Source organism: Drosophila persimilis, unplaced genomic scaffold, assembly GCF_003286085.1.
Source record: "Drosophila persimilis strain 14011-0111.01,24,50 unplaced genomic scaffold, DperRS2 tig00000431-arrow-pilon, whole genome shotgun sequence".
NCBI lineage: Eukaryota > Metazoa > Arthropoda > Insecta > Diptera > Drosophilidae > Drosophila > Drosophila persimilis.
In genome coordinates this window covers 6360448-6376152 of record NW_020825312.1, presented here as the reverse complement: position 1 = coordinate 6376152, position 15705 = coordinate 6360448, and the positions used below count along the sequence as shown (strand labels likewise).

Below are 15705 nucleotides of genomic sequence, written 5' to 3'. Positions count from 1 at the left end.
TATTTGAAGACTGTTGCTTGTCAACCGGAGTATGGCTATTGGTATACCCTGTTTCGTTAATTTAATATATAAAGATACTATTTTCCAAACTGCTTTAAAACGTAATTAATTGATTAGTTTCTTGTATACATCCTGATCCCGATACAAATTCTTGGTCTCGTTAAGACGTTTAACTTAAAAAAATCGTTGAAATACCATTTAAACACAGACTGAATAGTTTTTGCATTCATTAAGCCTGGGATGACAAACATTTCTGCAATTATATACTATCCTTTTCCCCTGTATGCCGAATGTTGCGCATCCCGCTTCAGCAACTTTTTTGCATGATGATGTTGCAAAATTTCTTTTGACCAATGAAAATCGTAAAAAATGCATTGCAAAACTTGTTGCTGCAGCATTTTTGACGATTTCATTGGCCGAAAGCAAAATCACGCCATTCCCGTTTTAACCGGTTCGTAATGTGGCGGTATATTTAAACCCGACACATGAGAAACTAAGTTTATATGGATACATTATATGTGGTGTATATCAAATACTTATTAAAATTAACTTATCAATACCAATTTTAATACTAGTCCCTGGGCTCCGTTAAAGTGACCAACATGGCTGCTGTTGGCCTGCTGAATGCACGATGGCAGGAAACGGCCGCGATAGAATGTCCGGCTGTGTCGTGTTAATATTCTCCAATAATTGCGGCAGCTTTCTCCAGCTTTTGGCTATTAAAGTGGCTCAGCCTGATACCATTCAGGGCCAATTTTCTCCGAATATCACCGAATCGCTCCAGCCCCTAAACAAGAACTGTATATTTCCCTGTTCACCTTTTCAATAGTTGGGAAATGCAGTTCCAATCATCACCATATGGATCCAAGTACAGTTACTAAAGTACGGAGCTCGTTGTTGCCTACCGGTTCAAAGAGAGCCCTTAACCGATTAAGAGAGAGCGAAAAAGAGCCGAGTGGTGAGCAGTGTTGGTAAGCGCCGCACAGAAACTATAAGCACTGTAATTTGTAAAAATTGTATTTATTAATCCATTTAATTAATTAATTCAGAAAATAAATCATAAATATTCCTTGAGGGGGCAATCGAAATCAACCGACTATTGATAACGATTAAGGCACTGAATACGACATGGCGCGGGCTTTTTGAAAAAATGTATGTTTATGTTTGAGCTTATATTTTATTTGCAGTTGCAATTGCTTTTGCCTTAATGGTATGTGCATGATGTATTCCATTCTCAATTTAAACCTATAGAAAATTAGTTTTGTACGAATTAGTATGTATTTCTTTCGTAAATATAAAATGAAAATATAAATATAAAAAGAAAGGAAATAAAAATGTTCATATTTGTATGTATGCAGATTCACAAATTAAGAACAATAAAACAGAAAAGAGGCCAAAATAACAGTTAATAAATATGTCCCAAGGATGTCCCAAGTAATCCGCGAGTAGTAGAATGCAGTGGCATTGAGAACCAAAAAGGAATGACTTCTTTTCTCTATATACATTCTATAGGGGCTGTCTTCGTATGCATATCCTTCCATGCTTCCATCTGTAAATGTAATCGTTAATTAATAGTCGAACAAGTTTTCATTTTACCTGTGTGAATTGTATGCAAACTGCGGCACTGCACTGTAATCTTTATTTGTGGATAGGTCCGAAAATTTCAGTGGTACCGAGTCCTTGTACTATGATAGTATCCAAAATAGATGGAATCCCAGGCAACGGCAGGTCGGTCGTGAATGGCTTCAGAATAGAATCCTTTATTCTGTTTTCCGATGAAAATGTATTTGCTGGTCTTCCTGTTAAAGAAGAGCTCCACTCCCCCTCCCTGCATATAATATCATAATACTCGATGGGTCATAGCTAGAAACGGGTTCAAAATGTCGTTAAATTATAGGATCGGTCGAAACCATTCCATTCCATTCCTTCGACAATTAGATCTCAAAACAATAGCTACTACCCTCACTCAAAGTGGTATGCATTTTCAACATAACAACATCCTATAACATTTTTGATTCTTAGCGCGAATCGTAATGTTTTCTTTTGAGTTTTGAATGACAATTACGGGATGCCTTTGGATGCCTCATTTATGGATTGATAGATAATCTTTATAAATGTTTGGGATTTACTATTATGTATATTTTCAGACATTTCAAAGAAATTTAGGTAGTTTTCTTCCTCGAAATTGCACGATTTTCAGATTTCAAATTTGTTTATATATAGGTATGTAATTCTCTATAGTTCTTTAGATCTACGATCGATTGATTAAAGGCTGTGCCTGACGTTTTCCTGCATCGACTTCTTGCTGTTCTTCTATCCTCGCACCATCTCTACCTCTCTCTGTCTATTTAGTGGCGAGGTGTCATTCGAAGGTTCCGTCGCGAAGTTACAGAAATCCGGGGCATCGGGGCGTCCCATCGATCCGATCGACAGAGCGATGTACATAATTTCAACATATTTATTGATGTAATTCAAAAAATTAAATATAAGTTATGTTTATAATTATTACTGCTTACTATGCAAAATTACTTTGCAGTTTTGCGTTCGGCTTTTTCATTGTTTTTTTTTGTTTGTTTTTTATTGTATTATTATTATTTGATGTTTTTTCTTGTTTTTTTTTTTTGTTTTGTTTTGTTTTTACTCATCTTTTGCTGTATTTATTACTGCTTTCCCCCCTCGTCGTCCCAGTTGGCTTTGCTGTGCTTCCTGGCGGCAACTTTATGTTTTTTACGTTTTTTAAATCTTTTATCGTTCGATTTCCCTTCTTTTTGTGTTGTTTTGTTTTCTGTTTTATTCTCTGCTTATTTATTGATGCGATTTCAATTAGTTATTGAGTCTGATTCGCAGCCATAATCAAGCAGTGGCGTGGAAATTGATTGAAATCAATTCAAATATTGTTATATATCGTATCGTATCGTTTCCATATACATGCGGGGATACATCGCTATCGTTATCGCATGATATAAATGGGATGGTATATATGGGATTGGATGCGATTTCAATCTTTGTTGAATCAACAAGCAGCAATGGTGCGAGAGAATTCGATATCGAATCAATCAATTTTCAATTACAATTCAAAATGGGTCTACCTGCATACATATATATATATATATATAGTATGAGCACATATCTGGTCTACATATATGCCTATGTACATATATATGTATATACACGAAATTGCTTACGATTTTTGTTCCGCTTCTACATTAAATCTGGTAAATTTGTTATACTAAGTGTGTTTGTTGTTGTTGTGTAGTGGGTGTGGTTGTGGGTGTGTGAGCTTGTGTTGCATGCTTATGCGTGAGTGTGTATGCATTATGATCTGTGCAATCTGTGGATCCTGGTCTGCTGTTGGTTCACTTCTTGGAACCATCGTCATCTCGTCTTTATCTGTATTTTTTCTGGGACTGTTGTACTGTGTGTGGGTATGTGAATGTGTGTGTGTGTGTATGTGTCTGTGTCTGGCTTGTTCCTTATTCTTTTAGTATTGAATTTAAATTAATTAATTACGAAACATCCTATGTCCCGAATGTGTATTACTTCGTTTCTCCATTTTTGCTTTTTACTCGTTTCTGTTTCGGATTCTGCTTTTCTTCCTATGATTCCTCTTTCTTATTTCGCTTCGCAGTGTATTTCTCTATCGTTATCCATTCCGCTCCTTGGCCAACTCAACTCCACTCCGCTCTCCATTCCGCGTTCATTTCATATTCATTTCTCTTATAGTGTGTGTGTTTTGTATGTTTCCCCCCCTTTCATTTTTTATTCAACAACCTCCCGCGATATCCGTCATCGCCCTAGTCCGCGATCAGCGGCTTGCCGTTCTGCTTCTCCTTGTCCTTGTCCAATTGCTCCAAGAGTATTGCAGGATTCGCCTGACCCTGGTGGGTCTTCTGCTTCAGCATTGTCCAGTCGTAAATGTAGTCATACTGATGGTTAAGCGTCCTAAACAGTATGCTGTGTAGAGCACAGAAGATATAGGAACGAATACAACATGATAAAGGTATCTATTTATGTAGATCTATAGAGAGAATGATTATGGATATCCACATACCGGAACAATTGACGTAGGTACATGTAGTCTGGCTGTTCCTCGAAACGCAAGCTGCGGCAATAGTTCAAGTACATGGAGAACTCGGCCGGCGAACCCTTGCACAGCACCTCGATGGGCGTTGACATCTTCTTCTCTGAGATTTTCTCGTACTTCTGCTGCTTGTTGTTGGCCTTCATGCCCTGCCAGGGCAGGACGCCGCGATTGAAGTACATCATCACATAGCCGAGGGACTCCATGTCGTCGCGGCGAGACTGCTCGATGCCCAGATGGGCATTGATCGAAGCATATCGGGCGGTTCCCGTCAAATTCTTGTCCTCCCTGTACAAGATGTGGTGGCGCGTGTGGGGGTCGCGGTACTTCTTGGCCAGACCAAAGTCGATCAAGAATAGCTTGTTGCAATGCCGGCCGATGCCCATGAGGAAGTTGTCCGGCTTGATGTCGCGATGGATAAAGCACTTGAGATGGATATATTCAAGGCGACCGATCATCTGGTCGACCAGCATCAGCACCGTCTTGATGGTGAAGTGGCGCGTACAGAAATTGAACAGATCCTCCAGCGAGGGCCCCAGCAGGTCCATCACCAGCGTATTGAAGTTCTTCTCCTTGCCGTGGTGGCGGATGCGTGGGAAGCCAACGCCGCCGCTCAGAATGCGGTACAGCTTGGCCTCGTACAACAGCTGGGGATGGCGGGCATGGGCACTCTCCATCTTGATGGCCACCTCCTCGCCGCTCTGGATGCTCATGCCCAGATAGATGTCACCGAAAGAGCCGCTGCCTGGAGAGCAGAATGAGTATTTGGATTGCATTAGTCGGGGATCTGCATTCGGGCGGTGGATCTGGATCTGGATCTGCATCTGTGGCAGGGCAGGCACTCACCTATCTTGCGTATGACCCGATATTTGCCACCGACAATTATTTCGGGGCGACTTTCCTTCAGTATACGCATCTTGTCCATGATGGAGGCGTTCCCCTTGCAGGCCTCGTCGACTTAACAATATAGTATGTTCGTTCGTGAGCACGATTTCTATAATATCAGGAAGTACCAAGAAGAGTTAGGTCTGGTCTCACGTTAATCTTCAGTCTTCGGTCACTTTCTTTTTGCCCCCGTTTCTCTTTGGCGCTGGTTGTGCGGCCCCCTTGTCCCTTTGTCGCTTTGGGGTTTGCTTTTCCCCGCTGTCAACCGAAATGCGCATTTCATAACCAAGTTGGCATTAAATTTATAGAATTTCATCATCGATTTACGGACAGACAGAAGATCGCCAGAGAGTTGGAGGTCCGGGATCCTATGGCTATGCCTCCCCAATTCGAGGAGGCGCGTCTTTCGTTTATTGGCGGGTAATACGAGAGTGTATGCATGATTATTTGTATTATTTTTGTCATGGAAAGATTTCTAAATAAACAAGGCGTCGGTGGGCGCCACATAGAAACGGGACGGGACAGGCTTCTTCTTCCTCTTCTTTTTCCCTCATTTTACCCCGTTGGAATGCATATTACGCGCACACACACTCAACTACACGCACACACACTGGACAACACATACTCTCATCCAATCAACACTATGACGCACAACAACAGCAAAGACAACAAGCAGCAGCCGTAGCCGCAGTCAGGCCACTAACACATGCGGATGGCGCACTAATACAGCCACATACGCATACAGCTGCATGCACAGTTGCACCTTACAAATGTTTTACACAAAAGAAAATTTCGAGCCAGGCACTCGCACACATACTACCACTGCGCTACACACACACACACACACACACCACACAGTCGCACTTAGCACGCATTTCAACTGGATGAAAATGTATATTCCGCAAAGACACACGTAAAATATTCATCCAAAATCGTTGGCTGACATTTTTTGGCAGAAAATCTTACCACAGATGAGCAATTGAGCAAGCGAAACTATTGGAACTGCTGTGCTGGGTGTTTCTCAAGGTTGGCTCTTCACTCACAAAAAATTTTGTACGGTGGAAAAAAATTAAATGGGAAAATCGCGTTGGAAATTGGTCGTATCTCGCAGCAAGCTGGCTCTTCAACACCCGGACAACGTTAGAAAGATAGTTCTTTAGCAGTTTATGTACGCGCACAACCGAAATAAGGAGAGGAAATATTTATATTTTATTAACTAAAATAAAAATGGTAGACTCCAGCAAAAATGCTTTTGCTAGGGATGATATCAGTGTGACGGCAAGAAAATCAGTGTGACCGTATAAAAACATTCACATGCAGTGAAATACTGAAGTCCGAAATCGATAAAAGGTTTTTCTCAGCTGATTTTAGCTCGATACACAAATTCAAACATTCATAAAACGGGGTTTTTACGTTTGTTTTCTACTTTATTGGGGCGCTCGCTCTCGCCAACTGTAACAGTAGCTTGCGAAGCGAACAAATGAAGGCTGAGATGCAGGAGTGCAGCGACAACTCCGGGCGGGCTAGACGGAGCACCCCCAGTGGCTCGCGTCCACCAGCAGGTGACACGGAACAAGCGCATCTCCATCAAGGTCTTCAGTTTGGAAAACTAAGGCATCCCATGTTCGCCAGGTTCGTTGAGTCGCTCGGGAGAAGAACGCTCAGCCGCCGATGATCTGCTGACGCCTGCTAAATTGATAGGCGTCTGCTGCTCGTTATCAGGCTATGGGTCTTGTTTCGACTTTGGTGCACCGTAACCGACCGGAGTTGCTTCACCTGCGGAATTGCGCCTCTATTGGACGTCTGTTGGTAGGTTAGGTTAGGTTAACCCGGACGGCCCTCAGCGGGGCCACGCATAGGCCAATATGGCCCTTAGTTATCCGGATGGGGGGGTGTATGAACCGTCGCGGGAGTGTTAATGTGGTTTTAAAAGTCCCCGAGAATCGAGGTGTTTTTAGCATAGGCCAGCAGTTCCTGTGGCGTCCTTTTGGAGGCATCTTCCAGTGATGCCAACACTGGGGCGCCCAGGTATCTCCTCCTTGCCATTGAGAGAGCCGGACAGTTGCAGATGAGATGTTCCAGGGTTTCGATAGCCCCAGGTTCCTCACATTTCCTACAACTGTCTCTGTTGGTGATGCCTAGCTTTGCTGCATGTGCAGCAGCCAGACAGTGACCTGTTAGTATTCCCACTAGCAATCTACAGTCCTTTCGTGGTAGGTGCAGTAGGTAGTGGCTTAGTTTCTCGTTGCGCTCCTTGCACATTATCTTCGAGGTTCTGCAGGTGGTGGTACTCCTCCACCTGCTATCAGTCTGTGCTCTAGCCTGCTTCTCTAGATCGCCTTGCAGCGTTCTGAGGGAGACAGGCACGTTCTCGGTTCTCCTATTCTCCAGCCCGACGCCTTCCTTAGCTAGTACGTCCGCCGCTTCGTTTCCTTCGATGCCCTGGTGGCTGGGAACCCAATAGATCCGCACTGTCTTTGTCGTGCTTAGGATGTCTAATGCCTCCCTGCTCGCCAAGACACTTCTGGAACTGACCGCGGACGACTGCATGGATCTTATCGCCGCTTGGCTGTCGACGAATAGGTTGACCGCATCGTGTGCTCGTTCTGTGAGGAGAGCGACCTCCGCTGCTTTCCCGATGGCAAAAACTTCTGCCTGGAATATGCTGCATTGGTCCGGTAGCTTATACAACAGCCTTATCTCAGGGTCTGTACAGTATAGGCCCGCTCCTACTCCTCCGTCCATCTTGAATCCGTCTGTGTATATATTAAGGTGCTCAGTTTGGTCCCTTCCAATTTTCCAGTCTTCAGGTCCCAAAGATGTGGTTGTTTTGACGTCAAGGCAAGTCTGGGGGGTCATGTAATCAGTTGATCTGGTCATTTCCCTGCCGATTGAACTATGCCCGTATCCTTGTGGCGATAGATTTCCTGATGCTATGAGGCGTTGTGCTGCCTTTCCCGCAATCAGGCGAGCGTGAATGTCCAGGGGGTCGATTCCGAGTACAGTTTCGAGTGCTTTTGTTGGGGTTGACCTCAGCGCCCCTGTAATACAGAGCAGAGCCTGTCGCTGAGTCTTTTCCATAAGCTTATGGTATGTCTCCTTTTCAGTAGCCTGCCACCACACTAAGATTCCAATGCATTAGAGCAGGTGACAGGCCCCATGTGCTGCTGAGCATCTTCTTGGATGTCGTCTGTTGGTAAATAAATAAATAATTTTTGATGCAATATCTAAGACCTTAATGAAAAGTCTACTATGTGTTCCCGGATCCGCCTGGTCTTGGTTGCAGCTTGGACATTTAGACTTTATATTTTCTTTTTCTTCCAAGACGTTTTTTGCTTGGTTGTGGGCCACAATTTGATCCCAACATGTACCACAAATGTTTACGGAAGACATTTCAGTTAAATTGCCTTCAATATCCACCCCTTCAAGGAAGCCCTGCTTTGAAAAGCGGTCAGCTAAGGAAACAGTGCATGTCAGAGAACCCTGTATATTTATTTCCCCTTTTTCAAAAAGATCCATTGCGCTCATTGTTTTTTTGGGCGATCCTGAAGACAAAAATAATTGAGCTAACATATTATTTTGAATGATTAACTTAACTGTCTGATTTCCATTACCACCATTTTGAAAGAGTAAAGCAAACTTGCGACTTTTTCATATTCGCATTAATAAGACATTGAACTAATTTACAAAAGTGCCCATTTGCTCGGATTTTATTTCCAAAATTCAAATTATAAGCTTCTACTGAGCCGTGGTTCTAGTTGACCGCTCCAACACGGATATAAAAATTATGGTTAACCATTAATAAGTAAAATACAACTCAATTATTAAACAATAAAAAAAATACACCTTTTTAAGCCACTGTCTATTAAAATATTTTAAAAATGGAGAAAAGAGCTTCTCCTTTAAGTTTATTGCTTCGCATTTTAGAAGGTTAGGTCCTTGGACAATTTTGCTTTTTGGTAAAAGTAAGATTTCGTATTGTTTTTTAGCGTATTCTCAACACAAATCGATTGCTTATCATTTTTCTTGTATGCTTGAGTAAAATGAAAGCAACAGGCGTAAAAACTCATGCTAGGATGCAGGCCTTTTAACGCCTCACACGATTTGCCTATTGCACCGAAAAAAATGATCTATAACATTATATTCTATACACATGTTCAATAACAATAAATTATCTACATATTTACATATTAAATAATACGTTTATATTATTTTAAATACAGCACGGAATACTTTAACAATTTTTGCTTAATGAAATTAACTTCCTAATAAAAACGCTATTCATAAATCAAGCAGTAGCTATGTATATATGCTCAATTAAGAAAATGTTTTTTTTTATACCCGATCCTCAAAATGAGTATTGGGGTATATTAGATTTGTGGTAAAAGTGGATGTGTGTAACGTCCAGAAGGAATCGTTTCCGACCCCATAAAGTATATATATGTATTCTTGATCAGCATCAATAGCCGAGTCGATTGAGCCATGTCTGTCTGTCCGTCCGTCCGTCTGTCCGTCCGTCCGTCTGTCCGTCCCCTTCAGCGCCTAGTGCTCAAAGACTATAGAGCTAGAGCAACGATGTTTTGGATCCAGACTTCTGTGACCCCGCCCACTTCCGCCCCCACAAAGGGCGAAAATCTGTGGCATCCACAATAAAAACGCAGAATCGTAGAAGATGACTATATCTTCTAGAGTGCAACATATGAACCAAATCGTATAATTATTATAACCAGAATCAAGAAGACAATTTCACTCTTTCTCGCTCTGTCTCTCTCTAACACACAGGTTTCATGGTCGGTTTTGCCAATTGCAAAATATGAGTTCAAGGATCTCAGAACCCATAAGAGCTAGAGCAACCAAATTTGGTAACCACACTCCTGTGATATCGGAACTTGACCGTTTTGTGTCAAAGTTTCGCCACACCCCCATCCGCCCCCGCAAAGGACGAAAATCTGGGGCATCCACAGATCTCAGAGACTATCAACGCTAGAGTAACCAAATTTAGTATGCGCACTCCTGTTAGATCTCACTATAAAATGTATATCTCAGAATTTCTCCACACCCCCTTCCGCCCCCACAAAGGACGAAAATCTGTTGCATCCACAATATTGCACATTGAAGAAAACTAAAAACGCAGAATTATAGATAATGACCATATCTATCAGATTGCTAAATCTGGATCAGATTGGATTATTTTTGTAGCCAAAAGCAAGAAATCAATTTGCAGTGGCTACGCAGCGGCCGGAGGAGAGCCATACTGATTTAGTATCGGGTATAACTGTAGAGTTGCGGTGTCCGCAGCAACTCACAACGTTCCCCCTCGTTCTATTTTTGTTTGTGTATCGGCATAATTTGCTCAAAATCGCCGGAGATATGACGCTTTCAAACGACAGAAGTCCTCCAGAAAAAAGCGACATTCTTATAATTTGATAGTGCGCTTTTAAAAGCGTCGTAGCGCCCGTGGGCGTCATAATACTGGGCGTTATGACATGCAAATAACCAGCGAGAAGATGTTGGACAATTTGGTGCGGAGGTGCTGATTTCGACAGGCTGATCATTGCTTCGAAATTTTTGGAATAAAAAGGGCTCTTCACCATGGAGAAGTTGCAGTATTGCCGCACCGAGCGGCGTGGTAAAATCTATGTTGCGAACAACCCCCGCACCAAGCACCAAATCAGCCAAATACCATCCGCAACCGGCAACCCGGATGCCAAGAAAATATCAACCAAGTTCAACTACAACCAGTGTACGCTGAGTAACTAATAAAACTTAAATATATGAAAATTTGATGCTGCCACGAAAGTCAGAAAAAATAAATGAAGGCAGGGCTAGCGGCTGAGCTGTATTTATAGTATTTCGCTGCGGTCGTACACCAGTACAGATTTCGAGAGTCGCCATTAGCTAGATTCAGTACTGCCGATTAGGCTTTTTTCCCGTCAGAGCTGCTTTTTTTGATGTTGCCACCGCTTACATAAAAAGTAAGAAAATGTTATTATTTTTTAACGATATTTGCCAGTTTACCAGATAATTTATAAATTCTAAAATAGGTTGACCTTTTTCCGTCAACAAAATATTGCTCGTTAAGAAAAATGGAATTTGCTAAGTTTTGGATTAGCTTTAAGTTGAAAATATTCAGAAATTGAATGCAAATGTAGCGATATTCATTTAATAATTTTAAATTAATTGAATTTAATTAATTTAATTCGTACGTATGCGAATCAGAAGCTAGCCCCACAGAGCTGGATGAGTTAATGAAAATTGTATAAAATACATAAATATTACTTTAATACAAAATTGTTAATACCATTAATTACGTTTTTTTAAATTTTTTTTTTTATAATTTGCAGCTTTTTTTTTTTCTTTTCTTCAAGTTAGAAATAGCTTTATTTCTGATAAAAAGTCGGCAGCACTGATGCTGCAAATGACCAACAAATTTAAGAATTAAAAGTCAAAGCATGGCAAAAACAGACTGCCATATGTTGCCGTCTCCTTTTCACTGCTGCTCTACCGGGAAAGCGGACATGTCCACAAACATGATTATTTTCTGCTTTTCTTCACCAGCTCTGTGATGTTTCAGTTTTAGATTTTACGAGCCCCGTTTTTTCGGTAATCGGTTGTCCGGCTTGCATCGACGTTGATTAGCCGCCGACTAGTCCGAGCAGAGTTTTCATAAATTATCATTTATGATTCATAAATGACCACTTATCCGAGGCGGGAGTCATGCGCCGCTACAAGAAAATGTCGGTCGACTCTTCCACTCCATCGGCACAGTTCTCCCAGAGCAGGACGGCTGATATGCAACGCTGTGGGAAGAGGGAGTAGGTATTGTTAGCTTAAGAGCTCATGATGCAAATATGCAAGGTGGTCTCGTCGGTAAAAGTCAGTCCCTTAACGTATGCTAGCAATAAGTGCGAGTGAAAGGCACATAGAATAGTGATTGCGAGTGAGACGGCATATGTTGATGTTGATTAACCCTTAACAGGCCCGTGGGATTTACATTTTTTTATGGTTTTATATTTAATAGTTTTGAATTTGCAAGCAAACGTTGCTTCTGCCTTTCCATGGATATTTATTTGTTAAGATTGTCGGCCTCAACCATTTCCTTATTTTCCATAAGGTCAATGACCACATCCAGGGTGCCAGTCTTTATTTCTACTTCAGATAACCATCTGTATAACGTAGCACGACTAGGTAAAGGAAATCCTTTTTTATAAAGATGGTTGTACGCTCCAGCGCCTGCGGTATGAAGGCGAATTGCCGCAGATATGTCCTCCGAATTAAATTTTTGTCGTTTTCCACCACTCTTTAATATTTTGATTTGATTATCCGTAAAAATTTTTCCAAGAGACTTTTCTAATTGGCGCGAGTCCTCAAGCTGCTGGCTTACGCGATGCATTTCCACCTCCATAGCACGAATCTTTTGTCTCAGGCACTCGTTTTCCTTGAACATTGCATGATTTATCATTTCGTCCCTACAGAGCATTTGCATTATTATTTACATTTATTTATATATTTTCATACGGTAAACTTACTCTGTTTGCGTGTTCGAATTGACGAAACCATCTTTTAAACTTTCGTCCACTCTATCCGGAACGGCGTTATCAATCAATCTCCTCCTTTTATAAGTCTGCCCTTTGTTAGGTGCAGACTTCCACTGGGAAGCTTTGAAGTGAGTATCGCAAATTTTAGAATGAGCGCCAAGGCTGCACCCGAGGCTTTGCTCCCACAACTTCCGCTTCACTGCACATTTCGGAGCATGAATAAATTTTACTCCCGGAACATGATTTCGGCAAAAAGTGCAGTATGTCATTTTTTGTTGGTGGCACCTAAGGGTTAAAACTTTATAACAAAATTCGTCTGCGAACAACCTTCTACATCCACAAGCAAACACGCACTAACGATAAGGGACAACACGAACGAACTTCGGCTCCCCACGAGACCACCTTGTATAATTGCATCATGCGCTGGCTATTTCAATGGCTATGCTATGGCAATGTCGAACCAGCAACATTGACGTAGCCATGATGCTAAATGATGATTTAAGATGGTTTCGTCGGCAAAAGTCAGTCCCTTAACGTATGTTAGTAATAAATGCGAGTGAAAGGCACATAGTATAGTGAGTGTGAATGAGACGGCATATGTTGATGTTGATTAACCCTTAACAGGCCCGTGAGGTTTAAAATTTCCTTTTATAAATCAAAGAGGTGAAGTTTTTTTATTGTTTTTTTATCGTGGACGTTGACATGCAATGACTGCATCTTTCAAGAGGTGATGCAATTACTGCACCGTCAAGTGGCCCGCGTGACACCAGCAGAAGGCTGTTACGCGAGCATGCAGGAAAGATAGCTGTTAGACTAATATTCGAGGAAGATTAGCACTAAAGTTTCTAAGAGAACTAGGCATGCATTCAAAATAAAAATAAAAATACCACTACAATTACTAATTACTAATTACTAGAATGGTGTGTAAGGATTAGTAATTTAATAAGAGGAAGAGAATTAGTGGTGGATATGATATGGTAGAGGGAATTATAATCCGAGCATAAGACCCTAAACGGTTCATGCAAGGAATAATTCAATCTACAAAGTGGAAGGAACAACGGTATAAAATTTCTAGTAAGGCTAATAGGAATTGTGAAGTTTATGCGGCTCAACAGATCAGGGCTGTCTATGTCACCCCTGATCAAGTTGTGCATAAAAATCACACCAAGCCTTTTTCTACGGTTAACTAAGGATGGGAGGTTTGCTAATAGCAGTCTACTAGAGTCAGATGGGAGTCTCACACCTTCATTCCAGTTAAGGCCCCGCAGAGCAAAGAGTAAAAAGTTTTTCTGTACTGATTCTATACGGTCCTTTTGTACTTTGTACTGAGGGCACCATACACTGGAGCCGTATTCTAAGATCGGACGAACAAGCGAGGTATAGAGACTCTTTGTTATATAGGGGTCGTCAAATTCCTTTGACCACCTCTTTATAAACCCAAGCACGCCCATGGCCTTATTTACCATGGTAGAAATTTGTTGGGAAAACTTTAACTTGGGGTCTAACATAACACCCAGTTCATCCACCAGGGTAATTCTCTCAAGAGAACCACCAAATAGGGTATAGGGAGACAACAAAGGGCTAGAACGATGAAATGTCATAACTTTGCATTTCGAGGCATTAAGGAGTACCAAGTTTTCACAACACCATGACTGAAAGCTATTGAGATCGGATTGCAAGCGATAATGAAATAAAAAGCCCTTATACAGGACACAGAGTTTAACATCATCCGCGTACATAAGTACTCGAGAGTGTCTTAATACCGAAGGCAAGTCATTAATAAAGAGTGTGAAGAGTAAGGGGCCTAGATGGCTGCCCTGTGGTACTCCCGAAGGAACCTTTACTGGTAAAGAGAGGGAGTTTTTGAAGAGGACTCTTTGAGACCTGGAATAGAGATAGCTAGAAATCCATCTCAGGAGGTTGGGTGGAAACCTTAAAAGGTCAAGTTTATGCGCTAAAAGGGAATGGTTTGCAGAGTCGCATGCTTTACTAAAGTTATTTTTATTAATTTTGCATTTGCAAGCAAAAATTGCTTCTGATTTTGCACGGATATTTCTTTGTTAAGGTTCTTAATTCTAAATAAATTATAATTTTAAAATAAAATAATTTTACGTCTATGTTAATATTTACATTTTGTGCAGCCATTAATAATTTTGCCTTGACATTTGTGGTTAAATTGAAATGTTCTTTTACATTATGTATAAATATTAATTCTAATTCTTTGATTTTATTTTTAAATTCTTCAGACGGTTTTATTAGAGCGCTTTTTTACGCTATTAGTACGCTTTTCCTCCGAACCGATGGTGTGGCTGTTCCCGTCAGCTCTGCGCTTGGGTAAAGTCTGACGCTCGGCCGAAGGGCTCCAGTCGAGGGGGTGATGTACTATTGCACGAACAGTCATATGAACAGGCCCTTCAGGAGGACTATCGCAATCGCGCTGTGAGACATCAATAGCCATATCACCAGCCATGGGCTCAGCCATCAGCACAGAAGGCAACATGGTCGATTGGTGCAGCTCCAGCGAGGAGTAAGACTATGCTCGCACAGCGGGCACGTTCGAATTGCAGGTACTCCTCGTTTTCCTCGATTTGTTCCATGGTGGACAATTGCATTGACGCCACTGCGTCATATGCCATTCCTTCCTCATAGACACCAGCGTCTTTGAGCAAGTTAATTAAAGCGTGGAAGGACTGGCACCTTTAAATTAGCCAGCCTTGTAGAAAATTGACTCATCAATCGTACAAAAGTATATGTTCAGTGCTGACGATCCTAACTAGCTGGTAATATTCATACCTTCTTCTCGGAGCGCACTTAAACCTCCGCAACGTACCTTCTCCTCGGAGCGCACTTAAACCTCCGCAACGAATCATCTCTTCGGAGCGCACTTAAACCGCCGCAACCAATCCTCTCGGCTACCCCGAAAGACGACCCCGAAGGACGAGCCAGACGAAAGATCCGAGCACCTAGTAAACTCTGTACCCTTTTAAGATAAAAAAAAACAACTCTATTTCTTTGTACCGCTTAATTCAGGCCTTATTCTTGAACAACGAGACTCTCTTTCAGCTACTACATCCAGAGATCAAACAAAGGACCCCGCAAAGGACGAATATCTGTGGCATCCACAATATTGAAGATACGAGAGAAAACCCACAATCATAAAGAATGACCATATCTACCAGATTGTCGAATCTGTTATGAAAT

At 41.6% G+C, this 15705-nt stretch overlaps 1 protein-coding gene and 1 long non-coding RNA gene across 2 annotated transcripts; both read right to left on the bottom strand.

Annotated features, from left to right (window-relative positions):
* Positions 1–1255: 1255 nt before the first annotated feature.
* LOC113565985 lies at positions 1256–3357 on the bottom strand. Its single transcript, XR_003408876.1, has 2 exons — positions 1597–3357; positions 1256–1549 (listed from the first exon to the last, which is right to left on the bottom strand). It is a non-coding gene; the product is annotated as an uncharacterized LOC113565985 (long non-coding RNA).
* A 437-nt stretch (positions 3358–3794) lies between these two features.
* LOC6603233 (casein kinase I) lies at positions 3795–5959 on the bottom strand. Its single transcript, XM_026989567.1, has 4 exons — positions 5933–5959; positions 4928–5075; positions 4052–4826; positions 3795–3954 (listed from the first exon to the last, which is right to left on the bottom strand). Exons 2-4 carry the CDS (start codon positions 5004–5006, stop codon positions 3795–3797), a joined length of 1014 nt encoding a protein of 337 aa, XP_026845368.1. The 5' UTR covers positions 5007–5075; positions 5933–5959.
* Between the last annotated feature and the right edge of the window lie 9746 nt (positions 5960–15705).

Coding starts and splice junctions, on each gene's coding strand:
- LOC6603233 (XM_026989567.1), bottom strand. CDS start 5,006: ATGGACAAGATGCGTATACTGAAGGAAAGTCGCCCCGAAATAATTGTC. Junction 4,827..4,927: donor TCGGGTCATACGCAAGATAG/GTGAGTGCCTGC, acceptor TCTGCTCTCCAG/GCAGCGGCTCTTTCGGTGAC. Junction 3,955..4,051: donor TACCTACGTCAATTGTTCCG/GTATGTGGATAT, acceptor TGCTCTACACAG/CATACTGTTTAGGACGCTTA.